A 25,399-nucleotide genomic window follows, 5' to 3' on the forward strand; every position below is an offset into this window, starting at 1 on the left:
CCTCAGGCAGTTATCAGACCGCGGCAAATCTTTTATTACAAATAATTAAATCTCTCCACAATGGCTCACACAGTATCAGACACCATTTCATATCTCTGACACAGAGCAGAGCAGGCACTCGGCACTAGAACCGAGGGAGACGTGTTAGATTTCAGGCTTCTGATCACATCACGTGGTGACCAAAGCTTGCATGTCCTTTTCTCACGTTATCCAATTGTGCGTCTCATACATCCCACCATATCAGTGGAGACTAAAGTTCCTATTTAATATTGTTAAGTGCACGAAGTTGAGAGAGATAAAATCCACTGAAAAACACATCAATCTCAATTCAACTCAGTTAAAAAAAAAAAAACAAGCAAACTTAAATTAGTTGTTTTAAGGGGGGAGAGGGAAAGAAGGGCATGGGGTTAAGAGTCAAAACTGTAACAAAGGCTGGGAGCTATACCTGGCATGTATAGCTCTGGAAACTTTGTCATAGGGTATTTTAAAGTGGCTTTTGAAGATTTTTTTCCTTTTTTGGTATTGTAAACATGTGCTGTTTGATAGTACCCAAATTTAATTTTAAAACTTTTTTCAAACAAAACACAATTTAAAGCCTTTAAGGCAAACATCCCCCTCAGGAAAAAAGAAAGTCATTTATTATAAAACTGTGAGGACACCCAAGCCAGACCCCACTTAAGATTCGTCAGCATGAACTTGAGAGCTTTTGTCCACTGTTCCTCGGAGTTAAACTGGGTTTTGATGGAATAGGAGCCACCGCTGCCTCCTGTGTCTTCAATCTTGCCCTTTTCCACATCCATCCTGCAGATGGACATAGCAGAGCTCACTGGTAACTGAGATCCGAGTTAAGTCAGTTCAGGCAAATGGGCAGGGACTTAATCATGGGACCATTCACGTCGTTTTATCTGTTAAAGAACTCTTGGCGAGGAACGACAGTGTATTTTGGATTTGCTTGAAAGCCAAAAATCAGGAAGGCTGTCACAAGAGCCTCATTGTCATTGTGGAGTACAGGGACAGCACACACACCCAAACAGATGACAAGCCTGGAGCAGAGGGTCAGTGAGGGTTACAGCACTCCTCACTGTTTTCCTAGGTGTCCCTGAACTCATAGGGAGGGAAGGGAGGCCAAAGAAAAGAAAGGCTTTGTTTTGGGGTGACAGAAGCAGCCTGGCCTTACTCTCTTGCACTAAGGTCTCCATCACTGGGCTCCTATACAATTCGACCAAAGGAAGCATTGCTGTATATTTCCAAGGGCTTAGGGGAAACCTTCCTGAACTTGGAGAGCAGGCTTGAGCTCTGGGCCAAGAAAATCCCCCAAACCGTCTGAGACTACATTCTTTTTCTCCAGGGCCAGGTGATCACGTTCTGTCCTACTTTCGGTGTTCGTCAGTCTCTGCCCATCAATGTCATGTGATTTTACACCATGTTTGCACCATTTATTCTATGTTTTGCCTCCATTGTTACCGTCCCTTCAGTTCTGCTCAATTTGGCCCCAGTCTAGGTTCGCTCAGCACTCGGGGGTACTGACCTGTAGGGAAGGCAGAAACGTGTCTCGCCTTTCTCAACCTCTTCTTTGAACTGCTGCACACAGTCCAGGAAAGCCACCATCGCGTGGTCAAACTTGTTGTCCCAGAAAAATCGCAACCCCCCAGAACAGTACAGCGGCAGCTCCTGCTCAGGGAGAGAGACCTGGCTGTGCGTGGGGCACTGAGAACCTCTCAATCTTTCAAGTCACGTCCCTTCTGTGTCCCATGGAACACAGCAACCCTGGGCAACCACCAACGCACCCAGACCTGTTTTCCTGGAGATGGACACGTATTAAACACCCCTCACAGTGACTCCGTCCCCACCCAAGTGTACACATTCTCCTCTGATCTGCCCACGTCCCTCCTCCAGACGCTGTGAAAAAGTAATTTTTTCTATGGGCACCAAAGAGCCTAATCCTGACCTGGACAAGACACTGGCTCTTCGGGAGACACCTCAGGCTAAGAAGGACACTGAATGCCATTATCAAACGCAAACCGTTCTGTTAGGAGGTGCAAGAATTTTGTATTCCAGCGAAGACAGAGCTCCCCAGAGTACCTTAGACTTGTCTGTCAGGGACTCCAGGTACGAATGGTTTCCATAGGGAACGAGTCGATACCTAAAAAGGGGATGGGCGCAGAGGTGGAGACAGGATGCCTCCTGCGGCGAGGACTGCCAAGTGGGAACCCAATGATCTGCAGACGTCCTCCTACCTCTTCCATTATTCCCACCCCTCTCGCCTCCCCATAGGCTCCATGTTTAAGATTTTGCTTACGGAACAAAGTACATTTATTATGTAATTGTCTAGGAGCCTCTGTGGATGAATGTTTTGGTTTAGATTTAAAAACAAAAACTGAAAGTAGCCTGGGGAACACTAAAGTTCTGGAGACAGATGGTGGGGGGCTGGGGACCACTGCCAGGGTCGTGCACATCGAGGGCTGCTTCTGTGCAAAGAGCCCAATGCTGAGGGAAAACCAGAAGCAGACACTCCAGAGAGTAAACTCCCAGTCTGCTGGGGCAAGGGTTCTGGCCATAGTGGAAAGCAATATGAGGATGGAGATACAAATTATATCAAAGACATACCACACCCCAAGAAAGGGCTACATTTCTTACCTCTGAAATTTCAGACCCATCTTATTGGCCAGGGCATGGAGCAGCAACACCGTCTGGCCCCAAGCAGCATTAATCTCATTCCATTCCACAGGAACGCTGGGCAAGCGACCCAGCCTGAAGTTATTGATTGTGCCGAACTGTCCACTGTGCCTACAGAAGATGGCCAAGGGCAGGGGAAAATACAGGGAGAACTTAAAACTTAGCACCTTCTGGGACTTCCTGCTGTCATCTAAGGCCTAGCATAAATCTCTCTCCTTATCTTCAGGTCCATATATCTACTTGGGACTTTAACCACGTCTGAAACATCAGTCATTGTCTTTCCCCCTGCTGCTCAGATGCAAAAGCAGAAACCTGCGCATCACCCTCCAACACTCTCTCTCTCGGCTCCCTCCCTGCAGAAAAGCACCAGACTCTGTTGATTCTACCTCCTAAATCTCTTCAGTCTGTCCACTCCTCCCCCAGCTCAATCCATTCCTCTCTTTTCCTGTTTACATTCCTACTACCAAGTCTCCCTACCAAAAATGCTGCCCTGTTCCCTCAAGTCCTGTCTCACGCTGCAGGTAACAATGGGAACCTAGTTACGTCACTTCCCTGCTTAGAACGCTCCAGGGGCTCTCACTGCCTTCTGGACGAAGTCCAAGTCCTGTCAGGACACCTACAAGGTACTTTCCAGACTGGTGACTCTCCAGTTTCACGTCCTGTCATTCCCCCTTGACACTTAATCTCTAGTCACAATAAGCTCCTTTCAGTTCTGGGAACCCAACACTCCCGCTTTCCTCTGGCTCTTGCAGACGCCATTCCCTCGGGCAGAAGCAACCCCTCCTCTGCAGACTTCTACTTCACCTGTCAGCTTGAACATCAACTGAGGGAAACTTTCCACGTGCCCTCCCCACACGGAGTAAAGTGCCCTTCTGTGTTCCCACAGCAGCCAGGGTAACCATTGTCACACTGTGTCACAACTGCCTGTGACTTACCCATCTCCTCCATGAGATGAGAAGCAACTAGAACGCAGAACACGTGTGGTTTGCTGTTGCCGCCCTAGCACTTAGAATAGCACCTACCACACAGCAGATGCTCAACAGTTACTAGTGAAACGGATGAAACGTCAAGTACATTAATGGATGAACGACCCGCAGCCCCAGGCAGAGGACCAGAATTTCCCAAGGCTAGAGAGCTCAGACCTTCCCCTCTCCTCGGAACAGGATGGCACTGAGCTCTGGAACCCCGTGAATGTACGTAGCCTGTCACAAGGGATGGAGGAAACCCAGATGGGGTGAAAATGATACACAGTCCTCTCCTGTGGGAGGTGGGCACCCTGGTTTAGAGGTCAACAGCTAAAATCCAGGTAGCGCTTCCCAGAGACCCCGCATCCTCCAGCCCTCATTACCAAATGTGGAAGGTGGCATTGAAGACGTTGGTTTTCTTCAGCTTGTCCAGCTGCATCTGGGCATAACGCATCTGGTTTTCTACACTCTTCAGCTCATCATCCAGTTCCAGCTGTTGTCGTTTAAATTCACTGTATTCTCTCTGATACCTGTGAGCAGCCAAGGTGGCATTGAAGGCTGTTAGTTTGGGCACTAACATTTCTGTTATCACCCCTCTTAATAGTTTAGTCTTAGTGATTGTGGTTACATCTAGTTATAGCATCTTTTAGATCTGTCACAGAGCCCACTCAAAGGAACATGCTTGCTCCAGTGGTTTTGCCCGGGAGGGACAGGAATGCTTCAAATTCCAGCTGCCCGTATGCAAAAAGGGGAGGTAAATGGGACTCTCCAAACCAGCACCAAACCCCTCTTGGATGTCTGATCTTTTCCAGAACCAAAGTGAGTAGGTCAGGAGTGGCTTCTTCCATGGATTGGCCATTACTGAACTTCTATAACTTCACCTGTATATACTTACTGTCCTTTAAATAGTTAATAAATATCATTTCCAATGGAACTTGTTATACTGCTCCACGAAAAATTAACTTTTTTTCCTGTCTTTCCCTTCCCCTATTTCAGTTAATGGGGACACTGTGTCTCCCCAAATAGACAGAGGGTTCTCTCAGGTCAAGAGCACCAATGACATTTTTGAGCTGAGAAAGAACAAATGTAGGACAATGTGCTCATCCTCCCAGAGGAAAATGCCAGGCGCAGCACTGACTCACCCAAATGAGCCCAGTCCCCTACTGCACAGAACTATGACTCCAGCCCTGGCTCTTGGCTCTCTATTTAATCAACACGTTTCTTTCACCTCATCATGCTGATCCTTCATACGGAACCCTTCAAACAAACCCCTAGAAACAGGGCCAGGAAACAATACGCAGGATCCAGAGCAAACATGCTGCAGAATGACACCTGACGGCAGTTTAAACACTAACCAAACACATCCATCTGGAAGCCATTTCCCCTCCTGGAGCTGTGAGGGCCAGAAAGTAGAAGAATAGGGTGATCACTCACTGAGCCTCCTCCTGATCCAGTCTCTCGGCCTCAGCCTGGACCTCTTCGAGATTTTCTGCCACTATCTTACGGTTCTTTTCCACATCTTCCAGCTCCTGAATCAGCCTCTCCTCCTCTAATGCCAGCTCCTTTAGTTCCATCTGTAGCTGTTCACTGTCATCCTCGTTCATCTGCTCCAAGATCTCCAGACAGCGTCTGCCAGGGACACAGAGTGCGCTTACCAGAGGGAACCTGTCATTCTGTTTACCCGAGTGGAGCACAGCTCTTGGGCAAGGGCTAGGCAGTCTTGGAACAGTGACCGCTCTAAGACCCGGATGTCAGTGTCCAGGCCCTGGCTCTGGAGACACTCACTTGTAATTCTGACACTCATTTTCGGTGACGTTGAGCTGCGTGTCCAGCTGGTCTAAAAGAGTATCTGTGCATTCCTCACACAGTGGGTGATCCACATCTGTCTGGCCTGACATGATGTCAAAAAGGTCCCCAGTGACCTGGAAGTGTGGGAGAGTCAGGGTAGGGCCTGCCCCTTGCTACCTGCTCAGACACCCCCCTCTACCAGCCATGCCCCCTGCTTGATGCTCGAATGAGGTCGACTTGCCTTCAGTCTTCGGCTGAGGTTCTCCATGGTTCCACCATCGGATGCCTCCCCGATCAGAGTGAAGCTGTTGGCACTTTCTGTAGACATCATCCTGCAGACAGCCCCCCGCCCATGGGCCACATGAGGGAGCAGAGAGGCCTCCTCCACCTACTGCGGTGCCAGTGGCAGAGACTCTCAAGCACCAGCTGAGGGGCCTCAAGGTGCATACCCATTCCTAGCCCGACTGACCTCCCAAGGGTACCTCTGTCCCAAGGGAAGGCCATGCTGGTCTTCCACAGGGGGCACTCAGCACGAAGGTTGGCCTGGATGGACTAAGGAGGGAGAGGGGGCATCAAAAACTGACATGTATGTGTCTACAATAGAAAAGGAAGAATCTGGAAAGACCATTTTTTAATATTACACCCCTTGCCAGCCGCCTTCGCATGCATCAATAATGAAGAACCTGAATATCTAACGACATTTGCTACTTTTAAACTTTTCAAGAGCCCATCTCTTATTAGTCGATCGCTCCCTTTACTTTTCTCAATTCCTTCTCACAAGAGCTATTATCTCTTCCTACATGTGAAGAGCTATAGGAAAAACTCAATTAGTACTGGAAGGTGATGGGCCAGGTATAAGGGAATGCATCTTTTCTGGAAGAGCCAAAAGGCTAGGTAATGATTCATCTCTATGACCTGGTTTCAGGTCCCAATTCTGGGTTCAATTAAAATTCAACTAATCTTTGGCAAGGAGCAGGGGGCTGAGGAGTAGTAGGCACCTGGCTGGGGGGATGAATCTGCGAGAGACACCATCCTGGCGAGTTTCAATAAATGGCTCCTGGGAAGGAAATAAGAGGCCATTAGAATTCTGACAGCTTAGAGGTAGAGTCTATTACCCAAACAGCCTCAGAACTATTTGGCTTTACCCTTGATTGATAATCACAAGACTCGATAAACCACAGAGACTTAACAAATGGGTATTGTCTAGCCAATCCTCGGATACTAAGAAATGACCACTAGTACAGACACGCCCCAAGTTCCATTTGCTTTTTGGTGGGGAACATCATTCCCTAAGTATGTTTTACTCAATTATATAATAATTACATATGCATTTTCTCACTTACTACTCAGGGGTAGGGGTGAGACATCCTAAATATCATGGCACAAGAAAAAAGGCAGATCAGACAAGTTTGCTGTGGCATAGAAAAGAGTAGGTAATTTACATGTTTTCTTCATCATTTAATGTGATCAAAAACGTATGACATCTGTCTTTGGCAATGAAATTGATCACTGAAGTTTTCACAGTGTAAAAATGATAGGTTCTCTAACACTGACAATCCTTCTGGCTACAGTAATCATAGAATTCATTGCCCAAACCAAGATACTTTTGAGAATGGAGAGTAGATATTAATAATTACCTAGGACAACAGATGTAAACCAGGAATGCCCTGAGATGACCTGGATACATAGGTCATCCCATCTCCCACCTATAATGGCTTATAGTTCTGCTTCAAATAAAGAACCTCTGTCTGCATTTTTGAATGGTCGCCTCATTCAGTAACCCTGTGACCTGAGATGTGCTTCTGTACCTCCAAAGACCCGCAGTGGCCTGATTGTGTACAATGTCTCTTGATAACCTGAGATTCCAAAAGTCTGTGGCTCCAGAAGCACCACATACTCTGCAGAAACCCGCTTTGCATTCAGTATTTCCTACCTCTCCCGAGTTAGCCTCTTCCTCCTGGGTCTCTCCTGATTTCACCTGGGCTGTGGCAAGTAATGGAGCTAAGGGCAAGGAAAACATTGAGTCAAAAGAATCTTATCCAAAACAAAACAAAACAATCCCATTAAACAGGAATAGGTAGGAAAGTAATGGAAAAAGAATTGGAAATATCCTTATCACCACCCCACCTCCACCTTTTTCTTAAAAGTACCATTTACACAAAGAAAAATGTCTTGTCTTCTTCCCTTACCCCCATTAAGTTAAGATTAAGGAGTTGTTAAATTTTTTGCAGGATAATAGTATCATGGTTATGTTTTTAAAGGCATCTTATCTTTCAAAAATCATTACCAAAATATTTACAATGTTTGTTTGGGATTGCTTCAAAATAATTTGGGGTGGGAGGGGAATAGATGGGGTTGCAGATACAACATGATTAAATGTGCATTAATAATTATAGAAGCTAGGTGATGGGTACATGGGGTTCATTGTACAGTTTGAAGTTTTCCATAACCAAAGTAAAAAAAAAAGTGATTGAATGGGGATGGGAGGTGACTGAAGGTATAGAGAACACAGGAATGAGAGAATGCAGCTAATTGTTGAAGCTGGTTGATGGGTACAAGGGAGTTCATTATGCTATTCTCTTGGCTGTGCATTTGAAATTTTCCATGATAGTCTAACTTACATTAAAGAGTTAATTCTCCTCAAAAAAGAGAAATCAGGTACTAACAATAGCTAACATTTGTTGAGTATCATTTGTCCAGCATATTCCCAAGTATTTACATTCTTTGTCATATTTGATCTTTACAGCTGCCGCGAGGTCATTTATGGTTTACAGAGAAAGAAACCAAGAAACCAGGATCTAGAGAGGTGACGTAATTTGCAAAAAGTCATTCAGCTAGTAAATGACAGCCAGGATTTAAATCCAAGCAGGCTGACTCCACATTCAGGAGCTTATTTAAACTCCCTCCTTGTTGTGTTTTATTTTGAACTACACCTCACTTTTGGGGACGATGAGACTCTGTTGCTCCATTTACCAGCTGCTGACCACTGGGTAAGTAAGTGGCTTAGGCTTTCTGAGCCTCAACTCCGCATTTGTAAAACGATCCGTAAGGGTTGTTGCAGGGACTAAACAAAGAAATGCATGTAATGCACTTGGTATATGGTAAACTCTAAAAAAAAATGCCCTTTATTATTACACATACATGTTACTTTACTCTGAAACAGCAAGAGTAAAAACACTGGGGACCTTTCTTTGCTGCTATAGAAAGCTCTCCGAAGCACACTGTATCAGAACTCCTTTGTGTTCCGGAGGAGCACACAGGGAGGCAGAGAGATTGACTTTCCTGGGTTTGCACGGGAGTCTGTGGAAGACTACTCGGATAGACACCTTAAGACCTACATCTCCAAAGCTGCCCAGTTTCAACGATTTCGACCACCCTCTTAGTAAGGCTCTCGCTGACCTGTGAGCTCCTGGATGGTGACACGGTCCAGGATCTTGAAGCTCGTGTCCAGTTTTAGGGGCTGGCTGCAGCGCTGGCACACGAAGCTCACCTGCATGGTGTTGCTGGACGTCTTAGATCCCTCCATTCCTACGGCGATGGAGAGGCGATGATAGGAAGAATCGGCGCCCTTGAACCCCCGTTCCGGGGCTACCACCAGCCTTGCTGGTGTTGTAAAGTGGGGAAATCCCGCCCAAGCCCTTCCCTCTAGGAACCGTTCGATATCAAATGGTCCTGCTTCCGGGGCAGCCCCGGCAAAGGCAGTTTACAGCCAAGTAAGGGGGCGGAGGGCTTTCAATAGGGGCTGTCAGGGTTCCCAGGATCCCTTCTAAGGTCGTGCAGTTCAGGCCTAGACGTTCTTCACCTCGGGGCCCGGAGCCCGCCACCCTGGTCCGGTCTATCGCGGGGGCACCGCGGCCTCGGGTCTACGCCAGAGCGAGGCCTCCAGAACTGCCATCGCCCAGCCTTCAGCTACTTCCCGGTAGGCCGGGGGAGGACTTCCGCCCTGACCGGACGTGACCTCACGACGGCTGCAACTGTGGGCGGAGCCAGTACGGTGAGTCCTGGTCCACCAGCTTTCGGGCCGGACTGCGGCCCCTAGAGGCTGAGCTGGGAAACGCCGCCGCCGCCGTCGGCGGTGGGAGAAGGTTGCGAGAAGTGAAGCACTGAGTTGGGAGAGAATAAGGAGGCTTTGCCATCCTGTAATCCAGTGACTTTTCTTCAGATTTGTCACTTTTGAGCAGAACCACTTTAATTCTTTCTGCAGTATCAGTTTTAGAAGTTTCTCCTTCAGAGAACTGGGCTTTCTTTCAAATGCCCCTGAGAGAGTGGAAGACACACTTAGGGGGAAGTAAACTTGTGCTTTATTTCATATTATAAAATGAATTATTAGGGAAAGTCGAGCACTTCAGGTTTTGAAACGTATAAAGATATGCAGGAATAGAAAGATCAATGAAACAAGATAGAGTTCAAAAATAGACCAAATTCACAGGGGGATTTAGTATGTGATGAAGTAGTATTTCAAATTAGTGGGGAAATGAACTACTTAGTAAGTGATAAATGGGGCCAAAGAGCTATGTAGATGGTGGTGACTATTAGGAGAGCTGCTATGAGACTTTCCTATTATTTTAAATGTAGGTGATCCCAGGCCTACTCAGATTCACTCCCTCTGAGCTCCAGCACTGGGGTAGCAACTTGAAAGGCACCAGCGGCAGAAAGGGAGGAACTGAAGTGTCTGGCTTCAAGGTGGGAGCTGGAGGACAGTTTTCTCCCAGACAGAAAGGCGGGCAGAGGCCATTGTCCCATCTCTGAGCCCAGCCCCCAAGAGCCTCCATCAACCTGGCTAATACTCTTTGACCCGCCCTGGAGATCGCCAGAGACTCTGTCCCACCCAATTTATGGGCCCACCCAAGCTGCCTTTCCATATGAATGGCTGGTCTTAGCTCCTGCCTCACAACTTCCTAAATCCTCTCAAACAAGCAACAGCTGACCTCAGTGAGCCCCAGGCCCAGGGCTAGCAGCAGCCAGCCTAGATTCAACAGAATCAGCCTAGATTCAGCCTTGGCTTCACCTGGGAATCCCCAAGCCAAACACAAGTAGCAGCCATCTCAGCTTTATAGCTCAGGCCAGTGGCCCCAGGCAGAACACAGGATGGGGATGACCTTGATATGCACCACCTGGGAAACCCCAGGGCCAGTGCACCTAGTGGACAGTATAGACCACGTCAGAGCACCAGCACCCTGTCCCTTCACAGGGTAGAAGTTGGTAGTTAATGGTCACAGCCAGTCCTTGCAGGTGACTGGCCTGGGTAAATCCCTCCCATTGTCCTTGGTTGCCAACAGCAACCAAGCCTTAACTACAAGAAGAGCGTGTACTCAGCCCACACTAAGGGCGCACCTCGAGTACCCACTTGGGTGATAGGGGAGGCTGTGCCACTGGACCCTATAGGACACCTACTACATTAGGCCATGCTACCAAGGCAGGGAGTCATAGCAGCTCTCCTAATACATAGAAATGGACACAGGGAGGCTGCCAAAATGAGGAGACAAACAAACATGGCCCAAATAAAAGAAGAGATCAAAAGTCCAGAAAAATAACTTTAAAAAATGGAGATAAGCAATCTATCAGATGCAGAGTTCAAGACACTGGTGATAAGGATGCTCAAGGAACTTAGTGAGGACCTCAGCAGCATGAAAAAGATCCAGTCAGAAATAAAGGATACACTAATTGAAATAAAGAACAATTTACAGGGAAACAATAGTAGAGTGGATGAAGCTGAGAATCAAATCAATGATATGGAACATAATGAAGCAAAAAGCAAGTAATCAGAACAAGAAGAACAAAGACTCAAAAAAAAATGAGGCTAGTACAAGCAGTCTCTGGGACAACTTCAAGCATTCCAACATTTGCATCACAGTGATGCCAGAAAGATCAAGAAACTGAAAATCTATTTGAAAAAATAATTAAGGAAAACTTCCCTAATTTGGTGAAGGAAATAGACATGCAAAACCAGGAAGCACAGAGAGTCCCAAACAAGATGGATGCAAAGAGGTTCACTCTAAGACACATCATAACTAAAATGCCAAAGATTAAAGATAAAGAAACTTAAAAGCAGCAAGATAAAAGCAGTTGGTTACCTACAGGAGAGTTCCCATAAGACTGTCAGCTGATTTTTCAAAAGAAACTTTGCAGGCTAGAAGGGATTGGCAAGAAATATTCAAAGTCATGAAAAGCAGGGACCTACAGCCAAGATTGCTCTACCCAGCAAAGCTATCATTTAGAATCAAAGGTCAGACAAAGAGCTTCCCAGGCAAGAAGAAACTAAAGGAGTTCATCATCACCAAACCATTATTATATGCAATGATAAAGGAACTTATGTAAGAAAAACTAAATCAAACCTATGAACAATAAAATGACAATAAATACATATCTATCAACAATCGAATCTAAAAAACAAACTAAGCAAACAAGAAGAGACAGAATCATGGATGTGGAGAGCATTATGATGGTTGCCAGATGGGAGGGGGATGGGGAGAATGGGTGAAGAGGTGAGGGGAGAATGAAGTACAAATAGGTAGTTACAGAATAGCTATGGGGATGTACAATACAGTATAGGAAATGCAGTAGCCAAAGAACCTACACACATGACCCACAGACATGAATACGGGTGGGGAGATTGCCTGAGGGAGTGGGGGGTGCTGGGTGGAGGGAGACAAAGGGGGAAAAATTGGGACAACTGTAATAGCACAATCAATAAAATATAATTAAAAAAATAAATGTAGGTGATCCTCCTATAACTAGTATTAGATGGAATATATGGAACTAGATTGATTTTCTCCTGTATTTCCTCTTGGCTCTTTCAGCATGAGTCTCCCTCTGGAGATGGTGAGTTGAATCATTCCCAAAGAATCCTCACCTAGGCGGAGTTGACAGTCCTGTACTTCTCCCTGCTTGGCTGCCACTAATAGTCTCAGAAAGGCAGAGAGATGTAATGTGCTTCTAGAGAGGTAGAGTGTATAGAGATTACAACTGAGGGTTTGGAAATCTAGACCGCCCTTGTTTAAAACCTATCTGTCATTCACCAACACTGACCGTGAGCAAGTCATTCAACTACTCTGTGGCTTGTTTTATTGTTTGAAAGTGAGGGCATAATAGTGTATGTCACATAGGGTAGTGTGATGAATAAGTGATCTAGTAATATGAAGTGCAAAGAGCAGCACCTGGCACATAGTGAACTCTCTGTGTGCCCTGCTGCTTGGAGAATATATGAGTCAGTATGTATAGTGCTTGAGGGATTGTGACCACTCAAGAACATAGCCCATGTCACCAATTCAACAAATGTTTATTGATCACCTACTATGTACCACCCACCCTTCTAGGTCTAGGAGGATATACTGGTAAACTATTCTAATAGTTTATACTCTAGAGGAGAAACTTTGACAAGAAACATTTAAGCAAATGAGTAAGATGATTTCAGATAATGGTAGGTGTTATGGATTGAATTGTGTTCCCCCAAGAGATGTTGAAGTCCTAACCCCAGTACCTGTGAATGTGATCTTATTTGCAAATAGGCTCTTTGCAGATGATCAAGTTAATGAAGTTAGGGTGGGCCCTCACCCAACACGACTGGTGTTATCACAGAAAGGGGCAATTTGGGCGCAAGTTATGAACAGAGGGATGACATGTGAAGAGACGCACGGAGAAGACAGTTGTCTCTAAGCCAAAGAACACCTGAGGCTTCCAGGAGCTAAGAGAGAGGCCTGGAAAGGTTCTTCTTAGTACCTTCAGAGGGAGCACAGTCCACCTACTCTAATTTCAGACTTCAGGCCTCCAGAACTGTGAGACGATACATTGTTGTTATTCTAAGCCACCCAGTTTGTAGTATTTTGTTAAAGCAACAAACCAATATAGTAGGCATGATGAGGAAAATAATAGAGGATGATCTGATAGAGAATAAGTGGGGCCAAGGGTGGGTGAAGCTACTTCAGCTGGGGGATTCAGAAGGGCCCCTGTTACCTGGGAAGCCACTAAGGGTGACAAGCAGGGGAGAGAGAGGATCTGGCTGACTTAAATAAACTGTTTACTGACATATAAAATACATAGAGAGCCCTGGCCTGGTGGCTCAGTTGGTTGGAGAGTCGTCCCAAACACCAAAAGTCTGGGGGTTTGATTCCAGGTCGGGGCACATACCTGGGTTGCAGGTTTGATTCCCTGGTTGGAGCATTTATAGGAGTCAACTGATCGATGTTTCTCTCTCTCTCTCTTTCTCTCTCATCAATAAACATTTTTAAAAAATAAAATAAAATATAGAGAAAAGGATACAAATTATAATTGCATAGCTCAACTTTCACAAGTGAACGCACCCATGTAACCAGCACTGAAGTCTCCTGCCCCGCATCCGCTTCCAGTAGCAAGAGGACCCCATCTACTCAGGACAAGGCTGAACAATATATCCATATCCTCAACCCTAACACCATATATTAATTTTGACTATATTTGAACTCCATGTAAATGGGAGTGTGGTCTCTTTTGATTTGGGTTTCTTTCACAAGTGTTAATAGAAAACAGAGGAGAAGGGGGAAAAACAGACATTATAAGCAAGGTGGGTAGTACTAGCTATGTTGTATGTTATGTTGAATAAATGCAAGAGGACTTTGAGTCTGAAAGCAGGGATAATTACATCGCTTAAAGAGTAACCTCTTCATGCTGAACACTAACAGCTTATCTGACATGGCTACTGTGTATCTAGTGCCTGCCTTGTGTCCTGGCACCCGTGCTAGTCATTTAAAATATGTATGATTTCCAATACAACTACCCTCCAGAATTAGATTGTTTATTAGTAGTGACTACAACTCCACTTGTCAGATGAGGGAATTGAGACTCAGCATTTCAGGAATTTTACCAAGATACCACGATTAGTTAAAGAGCTGAGGCAGGATTTGAAGCCAGGTCTCCCTGATGCCTAAGGCCACCGTCAGTCGCACTTCATTTCACTGCGTACTCCCATTCCCCTTGCACTCAGCACAGAGGCCTGCCCAGGACAAATGTGCTGCAGCAGTAGTGACTCCGAAATGTAAACCAGGTGACCTGTTCTTGCACTTAATCCCATTTGTTCCCAAACAACCCTCTCCACCCCACTGCCCACCCCCACCCCCAGCTCACTAGTCTTCCAGTTTCTTCAACGGGACAACCTCTTTCCTTCCCAGGGCACTTGCCTGTGCCGCACCTTCACCTTTGAAGGCGCATCCCCTCGCTCTTCCCAAGCTACCCCTTTACATCCTTCAGACCTCAGAGTAATTGTTCCTCCCTCTAAACTGCCTTCCTTGGCCACCCATCTACAACAGACCCCTGTATCAGCCATGCGTCCCCGGTTTACTTTCTGCTGTCCTTCCCCAGTATTAAGCCCCATGGAACCAGAGAGCTGGAATCTTGTTTACCTTTGATTTCCCAGGGCCGTGCTGTTCTGTAGAAGGGACACTAGTCACACGTGGCTATTCAGGATTGCAGTTGCGGCACCCAGAACTGGGATGTGCAGTGAGTGGAAAATTCTTACTGGGTTTCAAAGATTTGGTTCGAGAAAGGAATGTACACGATCTCATTAATGTTTTAAAATACTGATTATACATTGACATGATAATATTTGGAAAAACTAGGTTAAATGTGGTTAAAATTAAATTTCACCTGTTTTACTTTTTAATGTGGGTACTAGATTTTTTAAGATTTCATTTATTTATTTTTAGAAAGATGGGAAGGGAGGGAGGAAGAGAGGGAGAGAAGCGTTGATGTGCAAGAGACACATCGACTGGTTGCCTCCTGCACGCCCCCAGCTGGAGACCTGGCCCACAATCCAGGCCTGCTCCCGGAGCGGGAATCAAACCAGCGACCTTCCAGCTCACAGACCAGCATTCAGTCCACTAAGCCACACCAGCCAGGGCAGAAGATTTTAATTTACGTAAGTGATTCACATTATACAGGGTCTGGCAAAATAGCACCCTTTTATATGAGCTGGTAATCTGTACCAAGTCTTGTATTACAAAATCACAAGCATGTAACTGTGCAACATAACACCATCACACTCAAGCACACCATATGACGTTTTAGGTGAAATGTTCGAATTGCTGTCCGTCTTGTGCGAGACATTCACGGACCCTCCCGACCACGCTCAAGCAGGCCTTACGACATAATTCGACGGTAATGTCAGCAAATTTGTCCCGAATTCTGTCTTTTAGTTCATCAATGTTGCGGGGTTCGGTCTTGTACACAAGATCTTTAAGGATACCCCACAAGAAGAAATCGGGCGGAGTTAGGTCTGGGGACCCATCCGGCCACTCCAGTGGCCCCCGGCGCCCTATCCACCTCCCTTCGAAATGCACGTCCAGCCACTCTCTGACACACGATGCGTAATGTGGCGCTGCGCCGTCCTGCTGGAAGTAAACTCCGAAGTCCTGTCCAACTCTCGGCCACAACTCTGTTTGTAGGACTCGTAGGTAATTATTCTGATTGACAGCACCATCAAAGAACACTGGCCCAATTACCCCTGTGACCGACATCGCTGCCCACACTGTTACCCCGGGGAGGTTTATGTCTTTCTCTAAGACAACGTGTGGCTTCACATCACTCCAATACACACAATTATGGCGATTGATATGGCCGTTCAATTTGAACGTAGCCTCATCCGACCACCATATCTTGGTTGGAAAGTTCTCATCCTCACGTAATTTGGCCAAAAATCTTTCACAAAATTCTACCCTTCTGTCTGAATCTCCGTCATGTAAGGAATGTAGCAAACGCGGGATGTATGGCTTCATTTTCATTTTGTCCAGCAACCTTCGAACACTTCTGTCACTAATACCGAGTTCCCCTGACAGACACTTACTGGATTTTTGAGGACTTCGTAACAATGATGCCCGTAACTCGGCAGCCTTTTCTTCTGTCGTCGCTGAAACTCGTCTTCCTGATCTTTTGGCATCATGCACACTGCCGGTTGCCTCAAACTTTCTGATCAGACTTGTGATGTTACGACTCTGTACGAGCCGGATGCCGAACTCTTCCCGTAACAAGCGAGCGGTTGCGGCGCCGTTGCACTGGTTTTGATAGTACAGCTTCACTGCCCTCACTCGCTGCTCCCTCGTCAGTCGATGGGCCATTTTCCTTCCGGGAACCTGGAACACAAAGGGTAATAAATAAGGTTAATAAGACAACGCGTCCGTTTATACTATATGATACTAGTTTAAAAAGGGTGTCACTTCAGCGGGACCCCCGTATTTCTAGGCTCTGAAGCAGCGTTGTCTCAGAGCCTAGGAAAGTATCCTGGTCCATTTACAGAAGTAATGGCTCAGTGGAGATCTGGTCTTTGCCTTCCATTAGGAAAACTGTCCTGGAAGTCAGGAGGCCTGGGTTCTGTTCCAGGATTTACTGGCACCACTGTGTGACCTACCCCACTCTGGGCGTCAATTTTCCCATCAGGCAGTTGCTCTCTGAGGTCTGAAAGTGTATGAGAATAAGTGGTGGAGAAAGGTGGGGAATCCTGGTCCTATAGACCTTGTCTTCTGTTTGGCTCTAGCACAGCACCAGAGCTTCGGCCCACGGGAGGAGGCAGCAAGGATCGAGGATCGCAGACTAGACTCCCGAAGCCAGCGAGGACCGCCAGCTTCCTTGGACTGACGTCACTGGGCCGCGACGCCGTATTCCGTCCTGTCCTCTGAGCGGCGGCGGCTCCCGCCAAGGCGAGCGCGGAGCTAACAGAATCCAACAGCTCCTGAGTCTCTTTGGAACTTAATTCTCGGTAAACCAGTCACGGCCGACTTCCTTCTCACTTCCCTCTTACTGGGCACAAAAACCTGGAAGATATGAGCCCTACTCGAGTGTCCGGAGCCGACTCTCAGTGCGGCTGCGCAGGGCACGTGCGCATCCTCGCCGGTCCGGCGATTGGCTGTGACGTAACTTCCGTCGTGAGTGGCGAAAGCCGGGAGGGCGAGCGACTGAGCGAGCAGGCATCTAGCAGCAGGCAGCAGGCAGCAGGCAGGCGGGCGGGCGGGGAGACGGCACAGAGGGAGGGAGCAAGTGAGCAGTGAGTGAACCAGCGAGGGCAGCGGCGTCCCGAGATCAGCCTAGATTCCCCTCGTCCCTCTGACCCCCGCCCCGGAGCCCACAGCGCCTCCGGTCTCCAGCGGAGCGGACACGGCCCGGCCCGGCCATGGCCTCGTTGCTGAAGGTGGATCAGGAAGTGAAGCTCAAGGTAGCGGCACCTGTCCGGGCCTCGTTACCCCTGGCTTCGATCCCAAAGCAGCCTGACCGGCTCCCCACTCCCCATGGCGTCTTTGTCTCCCTGGGGACACCAGCGCTGAGCTTCCGCTCGACTCAGCCCAGCCCCCCACTCCCCGAGACAGCATCGGGGAAGAGGATAATATAGGGTGGCCTTCTGTAACTCGTCTGGTGATGGAGAGCCCTAGGGACACTTCTGCGGACACGTGGTGAACTCAGTGCTTTAGGCTAGTGACAGCTGGAAGTTCCCCAGCCCCGCCTCCGGATGGCTGCCGCTGCTCTTGGCGTCAGGCCTGCCTGGTATCTTAGGCCAGGTCTGGACGGGGTTGGCACGTTTGTGAGCTCACACCTCCCCTATCTACCTGTCTTTCCTCTGCTCACAAAGGCAGACAGCCTCAGACACAAAGAGGGAGAGAGGGAAGACAGGCGGGCGCTGCCCTCAAGCCCTGCTTCCCTCTCCTGAGATGGAGAAATGGGTCCTCAAAAAAATAAAATACTTGCAGTCTGGGGGCCTCTCAGCTTCTCATTACAATTATAAGGTGAGGGAGAGACAGCTAGATTTGGGTTTTCCTGCCCTGCCCTCTCCTCTGTTGCCAGGTACTGACTTGCTCTTACTGAATTGCTCTTTGTTAATTTTAGGTTGATTCTTTCAGGGAGCGGATCACAAGTGAGGTGAGTGAAATAAATAGAAAAGTGAGTGTTGGTTAATAATTGGGAATTTCCCAAAGGAGAGAGAACGGTAGAGAGAAACCATCCCACAATTCTTAATGTTATTTTTCCTCATCTTTAGGCAGAAGACTTGGTGGCAAATTTTTTCCCAAAGAAGTTGTTAGAACTTGATAGTTTTTTGAAGGTGAGATTTCTCAGTTTTTTGGGCCCTGGTCTTTCTGTCCAATGGGACAAATCATGTGTTGATTCTGTTTTCTTTTGTACTGTGAAGCACTCTCATTTCTTGCCCTTCATATGGAATATTTCTTTGTTCATCTTGAAAAGACTAATGTTTAGTGGGTGGGCGTCTGTCTTTCAGGAACCAATCCTAAACATCCATGACCTCACTCAGATCCACTCAGACATGAATCTCCCTGTCCCTGACCCCATTCTTCTCACCAACAGCCACGATGGACTGGACGGTGTAAGTGTCCTATATTTATCTTCGTCTTCTGAAGCAGTAGGTTCTCTGTCCTCTATTTCCCGGTCAGTTTGCACATGCACAGTGGAGACAGTGGGATTTGGATCTGGGAATGTGTCACCAGGCTTGGTGACTCCAGTACACTCCCTTTAGACCCTGAATTTGATTTATAGAATGAGGTGAATTTGCTAATGCTACTCTGTGTTAGAGTAAGTTTCTAGGAGGACTAACAGCTACAAATTCCCTCAGGTTTCCTGGTCTGTTCCCATGGCTTTAAGCAAGACTTTCTTTGTTTGTTTTTTTTCACCTGTTTCAATGTCTAGAGTCTTGTTATGGGATAAGTAGTTCTTCTTGATATATAACCGCAGTCCCTGTCTTCGCTGTGCATCTTTATTACCTAGTTCTTATCCATTAAATGTCCATGTTCTACAACACTGCTGACATTGTATTGTTCTTTGTCTGCATTACCGTCTCATTGCTAGAGCTTACAATTCTGGAAAGCAGGACCTGTCTTAATCATCTCTGTATACCCAGTACCTCGTGTTATCCCTAGTACATAACGGGTGCTAAATATGTGTTGATCGACTATTGTGTTTCTTTGTGGGACCAGCAGACTTGTACATTTTCTCTTAATTATCTTTACCCTGCATTGAATTGTTCTTTTTTTTCCCTGTTGTTTATAGCAGCGATTTTCAACCAGTATACCCCAAGAATTTTTAAAACATGCAACACCTGTTTGGTCAGGGGCACTGACCTCTTTTTCCCTTAGATTGTCAAATGAAAAAATGGCATCAGCCAACACAATAGCCATTTGGTATGAATGAAAATTCTGCCTATTTTTTTTGTCAGATCAGCAAAAAGTATATATTTTGGTGTGTCACAGAATTTTAGTAATTAGTTTATGTGTGCCATGAGATGAAAAAGGTTGAAAATCACTTTTATATAGTAACTGTTCCTCTTCTCCAGTTGCTTAATATGTTCTATTTCCTGAAAGTTTGGTCTTACCAACTAGAATGTAAGTTGCTTTGTGGCAAGAGTCTTTTCTAAAAGCCTTGTGTGTACTTAGTGAATTGCGTGAATTAATAAGATAACTGAGCGGGTCAAAGAAGTGATGAAACGTGGGTGATGCAAAACTTGTGATAGGGACGTGAGTGTTGAGAGCCCGCTAATTTCTGTCTCTTTGTTTCCTTAGCCCACTTACAAAAAGCGAAGGTTGGATGAGTGTGAAGAGGCCTTCCAAGGTAAGAGCCACCCCATCTACCCCTGGCTTGCAGCGTTGAGAAGCGGGATGGGTCTGGTGCTCTCCTGGCCTGGAAGCGGGATCTGATGTTATTTCCCAGTGTTAGCAATCCCAAGTCTTCCAGATATGCTCATTATTTAATAGCACTCTAAACCGAACTTTCCAGTAAAAAAAGGAGGGTTGACTTTGTGTGGACCGCCAAAGGGGAGGGACAGGGGTAGCTGTGCGTTGCAGATTTCTCACAGACGTTCCAGTTCCATGTTTTCCCCCTCTCTGGTCATAGTTGGTACCTTAAGTCTGTCGCGCATATTTTAATTCTCTTATTTTTTAGACTTCAGGCACACTGTAGATGCTCACTTGTTAATCCATACATTCTCTCTTCTCGATTCTGTTGGTGATGTCGATGTTTGTTGTGACAGATAAAAGGCAGAGGTCATAGCATCTCATGGGTCTGGGGAAGAAGGAAGACAGGTGGTGGGGATGCTATGTCCTGGCCCTCACCCCAACCATTTGGCCTTCTTCATGTCCCTGCCAGGAACCAAGGTGTTTGTGATGCCCAATGGGATGCTAAAAAGCAACCAGCAGCTGGTGGACATTATTGAAAAAGTGAAACCTGAGATCCGGCTGCTGATTGAGAAATGCAACACGGTGAGGCAGGGGCTAGTGACCTGCGGGCTGACTTCAAACAGCCTGGCTTGAACAATGAACAGTAACGGATGGCGGGGCTGGAGCATGGGGGTGACGTGGGTATTGGCAGACTAAGGATCTTGGCTGCTGTGCTCCTGGCATCTGGCCCCAGCAGCATGAATTGTATGCTTCATGACGTCAGCAGGAAAAGCCGTGGTCCTCATACATATTTCGGTCTCCTCACCCTCCAGGTCAAGATGTGGGTACAGCTCCTGATTCCTAGAATAGAAGATGGGAACAACTTTGGGGTGTCCATTCAGGTAATGTGCTTCCATTGCACAGTGGAGAGGAAGGTTGGGGAGATACTCCTCTCTCCTGCTTTGTCCATTGAAGTGACTTTTGACTTACTGTCTTTTTTTTCAGGAGGAGACAGTTGCAGAACTAAGGACTGTGGAGAGTGAAGCTGCATCTTATCTGGACCAGATTTCTAGGTAGGGCTCTTGGGCGTGGCCCAAGCATTGGGGGCTGGCAAAGTGGTGAGCACTGTCCAGGGTCTCCTGCAGCTTTCTCCTCTTCTCTCTCCTTTCAGATATTATATTACAAGAGCCAAATTGGTTTCTAAAATAGCTAAATATCCCCATGTGGTAAGTAAGGGTTCTGTGACCCAAGGGTGGAAGTGGCAGAACAGGGAGGAGCGACCGTTCCGGGGAAAGAGCTGTCTGCGGACAGTCTGGCCTTGGGAGCTGGCCTTCTCTCCGCCCCTTCCTCCAGGAGGACTATCGCCGAACCGTGACGGAGATTGATGAGAAGGAATACATCAGCCTCCGCCTCATCATATCAGAACTAAGGAATCAATATGTAAGTACCCTTGGCCCCTGCCTACAGTTGCCTTGGGATCTCTTAGTTCTGGTGATAAATTTCTTGTCATTCTCTGGGGGTCGAGAGGGGGGACGGAGGTAAAATGAAAAGAACAAATTCTGCTTGTCACCCAAGTGTCGAGAACTGTGAAACCATTGAGTGTATATAGCTGGGCATCTCCCTTCTCTGCCTTGTAGTATAAGGGCGAAGGTGAGGTCATCAGAGTCGCACAGACTTGGGTTTGGAACCCGTTCTACCATTAATGTAATGTGTGGCCTTGGGCAAGTTGTTGAACCTCAGACTTCAGTTTCTTCATCTGTAAAGTGGAACTTAAAGTGTCTACTGCACAAAGATGGTTTTAAAACCGAGCGAGAGAGCCCTGGCCAGTGGCTCAGTTGGCTGGAGCATCGTCCTGTACACTAAAAGGTTGTGGGTTCATTTCCCAGTCAGGGCGCATACCTGGGTTGTGGGTTCGATTGGGCCGCATACGGGAGGCCACTGGTAGATGATCTTCTCTCACATCGATGTCTCTCTCTCCCTCCCTCCCTTTCTCTCTAAAATCCGTAAACATATCCTTGGGTGAGAATTAAAAAATAAATACATTTTTAAAAAGGAGCGAGATGATACATTAAAGGACCCACTGCAGTTCTTGGTGTGTTAAGTGCGCAATATATGTTAGTTACCATTAGACACTCAGGGCCTTGGAAATGCCCAGGTACACCCAGTGTGGGGCTGAAGAGAGGTCGGGCAGCTGCCTTGATTTCTGGTGCAGATGGATGAGAATGGGGTTGTGTGGATGACTGCTGGGGGGTTTGGTCGGGAGGGGTCTTTTCTTTTTGAAGAATAGGTAGAACAGATGTGTGACTCTGTGATCTCTCCCCTCCCAGGTCACTCTACATGACATGATCCTGAAAAATATCGAGAAGATCAAACGGCCCCGGAGCAGCAATGCAGAGACACTGTACTGAGGCCAGGGCCAGGGCCAGGGGACTCTGTGAGTCTGGCTCAAGACCGACATTGCCTTGGTTTGTTACATGACTATCGTGATGGGGAAACTGGCTGGAAATAGTAATCACACCTCTCTCTGTTTTTAGTTAGAGTCTAATGAAGCTCTCATGTAGTTCTGTGACGTGTTTACCTCTTTTTTCAGGCCTCAGGAACTCTTCTGTGTCCTTCCCTAATACCCCACCCTACCCTAATTTCTAGAGAGCTCCAGGTTTGTGTGCGCAGGATGCTGCCGCAGGAATACTTGGTTTTCTCTCCCCGTCCTCCTCCTATGACTTGGGCTTTGTGGGGTTTTTTTCCTTTTGATGATTAGTTCGTTAGGAGCTGAAGGAACTAGAAGGCAAGTGCTAGGTGTTTGGGGTTTTTTTAGGATCTGGGGTTGGGGAGACCAGCTTCTGTCTTCTGATGTGAGGTTAGCGTCTCTCGCCCCTGTGGGACACTGAATCCTCCCTGCCGCAGTTGTCCTGGCGATGACCTCGGGTTTCCCATCTACATACATACATGACCAGAAACACCTTAGACCTCAGCTAAGTCTCTAGCTCCTTCAGATGTTTTTATAACTAGAATTTTCACGTACACAAACGTGCATGGTAGACACACACAGACACGCACATCTGCCTTTCTACTCTGTTTCCTGACTCCCCCACAAACACTGTCCCTCCCTCACACAAGCCGTTTGGGAGGGAGGCGATCGTTGTCTTAGTTAAATCATCCGCCGAGGCCCATTGTCTCCTGACGCTGTAGCCTCTTGGTACCCAGGGGCCGGTGAGTCGGAGGAGAACTGAGAGTTGAGAAGCGGAGGGGTTGGGGAAGGCTCCCGCACTGTGACTCGGGTCTTTTTGGGCATTACTGCAGAGGCCAGCCCTCGGACTCCTGATAGCTCTCTCGACCAGTTGGAGGTTAGGGTGGAGGTGTCCACGGCTGCGAGGGACAGATGCTGCTGCTCCTGCCGGGCTTTCCCTTTGGGGAGAAATAGTTTTTATTTATAGTGTTGTGCTTCCAGGGAAAGCAGTTACATGTGTGTACTGTGTGGACATGCACACACAGGCATGTACTCATTGTGCGTATGTGGAAATCTGCTGGGCAAGTCAAAACCGTAGAAGAGTTGCCTCCTATCTCTAGAATCTTCCAGAGATGCCCCCCACTTTTTAACTCTGCCATTACTGGAGAGTCAATGTCTGCAGTCAGCCTGCCAGTGACTCTCTCAGTGTCTGTTTCTGGCTTATGCTTCCTGTCTCTGTCTTCCAGCCCCTGAACGTGTTTCCCCCTGGATGTGTCGTTTGTCACTCCCAGGACTGCTGTGTAGAGGGGGAGTCAGGATGCCATCTTCCCGTGAATAGTGCTCAGTAACAAACCAACTGCATCTTAGTTGGGCAGCGCCCCTATCCTCCCTCCAGACCCCTTCCAGATAAAACACGTCCCGTCTCCATGCGTTTCTCAGTTTCCCTTTTTGTTGGATTGTTCTGCTGCCCCTACTCCTCACCCTACCACCCTTGGGTCGTAATGTAAGATTCTTTTACCATGTCAAGAAATTATTAAAAATACAGGTACTTTGACCTCTTTCTAAAGCCGCAGGCCCTGGTGCGATGCTCCGGTGGCTAGGGACGTAACCACACTCGCGTGCGTGCGCCTCCGCGTAACACTGCCAGCCCCCATTGGATGTCTTTTCACCAGTGGAGCCTCCTTTTTTTTCTGGAATAATGGAAAGATTGAGACTGCTGCCTAGCAAGAGGCAAGGGTGGGTCCTTCATTTGTATTCAGTCTGAATTTTGTGAAAGGTAGCTCTTCCCAAGTCTAAGCTGCTCTGTCCCAACCCTCAACAGGATCTCAGTTCCTTACTTGCTTCCTTCCCCAGTGGTACCCATGAACTGCCAGTAGAGGCCGCTCTAGTTCTACGTGGGGAAACACCTAGTGCAAGGCCCACCCTACCCTGTGGTTTTCTTTACCTTATGCTAATTCTTCCCTCTGAATAATGTCTTACATTTCTTGAGGAGGTGCCAGGGGACTCTTGATTTCAAATGACTTAGAGGGCTGTCTGGGACCCTAGCTCCCTCTGAAATAAAGTTTCCTCAATTTCCACCTTGTAAAGTAGCCTTCTGGTTTCCAATGATCCCCTTGTGGTCTCTGCAAAAAGAGATATAAGGTCTTGATCGGTGGAGGAACATCTGCTCTGTTCTGTCTCAGATAACCAGCAGCTCAGGGTTTTTTATGTCTGCCTGTGTCGTGCTCTGTTAAGTACTTTACACGCATGACCACATTTAATGTTCAGAGCCTTCTTTATAGGAGAGGACACAGACTTGTGGTAGTACCTCCCCTGAGGTCACACTGCTTAGCGTCCTGGGACTGGCACAAATCTGACTTATGCCCAGGCCTTCACCACTTCTCCTTTCTCACTGCCTAGATAGAAGAGGCCTGAGCCTGCAGATCAAGGGCTCGGCCTAGGCAGCTGCCGGAACACGGTGCTTACTGCTGAACTGGGCTGTAGATCTAGAAATATGTGGGGGTAGCGCACCTGCCAGGGTGTAGGGAAATGGACAGTTCTGGTGCCTGCGTTTGGCACACAGGACTTGAGTGGGCATCTGAGACTTGCATTCTTCCTCAGACCTGTTTTGGGTAGAAGGAAGAGTTTAGCATTACTTCTGACGCCCTCCAATCTGATAATCTGAATGATGGAAATTGGCTCGGAGCAGTGGTCGCGCTGCCGGCAGGGGTTAAGGGGCAAGGGAGATGCCATGCACGTGGAAGTAGTGCCGTGGGCCAAACCACAGAACAGAAAGTTGGAACAGAATTATATAAATCAAGGTCAGAAATTTCCTGTTCAACCCACAGGGTGGAGTTTTCTCCATTCCTATCCATCCGACTGAATATAAACCCTGATTTGATGTCAGCAGCTGGAAGGAGCAGCTGGTA

The 25,399-nt window shown here is 47.3% G+C and overlaps 2 protein-coding genes across 5 annotated transcripts; one reads left to right on the top strand and one right to left on the bottom strand.

Annotated features, from left to right (window-relative positions):
• Nucleotides 1-10: 10 nt before the first annotated feature.
• On the bottom strand, nt 11-9,382 carry BECN1 (beclin 1). Its single transcript, XM_024553536.4, has 12 exons — nt 9,232-9,382; nt 8,829-8,957; nt 7,363-7,430; nt 6,428-6,486; nt 5,671-5,761; nt 5,427-5,563; nt 5,076-5,270; nt 4,025-4,171; nt 2,638-2,787; nt 2,083-2,143; nt 1,529-1,671; nt 11-801 (listed from the first exon to the last, which is right to left on the bottom strand). The coding sequence occupies exons 2-12, from the start codon at nt 8,953-8,955 to the stop codon at nt 633-635; spliced, it is 1,347 nt and encodes a 448-aa protein (XP_024409304.1). The 5' UTR covers nt 8,956-8,957; nt 9,232-9,382; the 3' UTR covers nt 11-632.
• PSME3 (proteasome activator subunit 3) lies at nt 7,488-24,577 on the top strand. Of its 4 annotated transcripts, none has more exons than XM_024553542.4 (12): nt 7,488-8,419; nt 16,930-17,151; nt 18,270-18,302; nt 18,421-18,483; nt 18,658-18,762; nt 19,952-20,000; nt 20,535-20,647; nt 20,878-20,946; nt 21,050-21,117; nt 21,216-21,270; nt 21,398-21,484; nt 22,372-24,577. In XM_024553542.4, the coding sequence occupies exons 5-12, from the start codon at nt 18,703-18,705 to the stop codon at nt 22,450-22,452; spliced, it is 582 nt and encodes a 193-aa protein (XP_024409310.1). In that variant the 5' UTR covers nt 7,488-8,419; nt 16,930-17,151; nt 18,270-18,302; nt 18,421-18,483; nt 18,658-18,702; the 3' UTR covers nt 22,453-24,577. The 4 variants fall into 4 exon arrangements, with proteins under 4 accessions (XP_024409310.1, XP_024409307.1, XP_024409306.1 ...); XM_024553539.4 differs by lacking the exons at nt 7,488-8,419; nt 16,930-17,151 and adding an exon at nt 17,316-17,604 and having other exon boundaries at nt 22,372-22,478; nt 23,738-24,577; XM_024553538.4 differs by lacking the exons at nt 7,488-8,419; nt 16,930-17,151 and adding an exon at nt 17,316-17,604.
• The last annotated feature ends 822 nt before the right edge of the window (nt 24,578-25,399 follow it).

This window comes from Desmodus rotundus, chromosome 9 (assembly GCF_022682495.2).
Source record: "Desmodus rotundus isolate HL8 chromosome 9, HLdesRot8A.1, whole genome shotgun sequence".
NCBI classification, from domain to species: domain Eukaryota; kingdom Metazoa; phylum Chordata; class Mammalia; order Chiroptera; family Phyllostomidae; genus Desmodus; species Desmodus rotundus.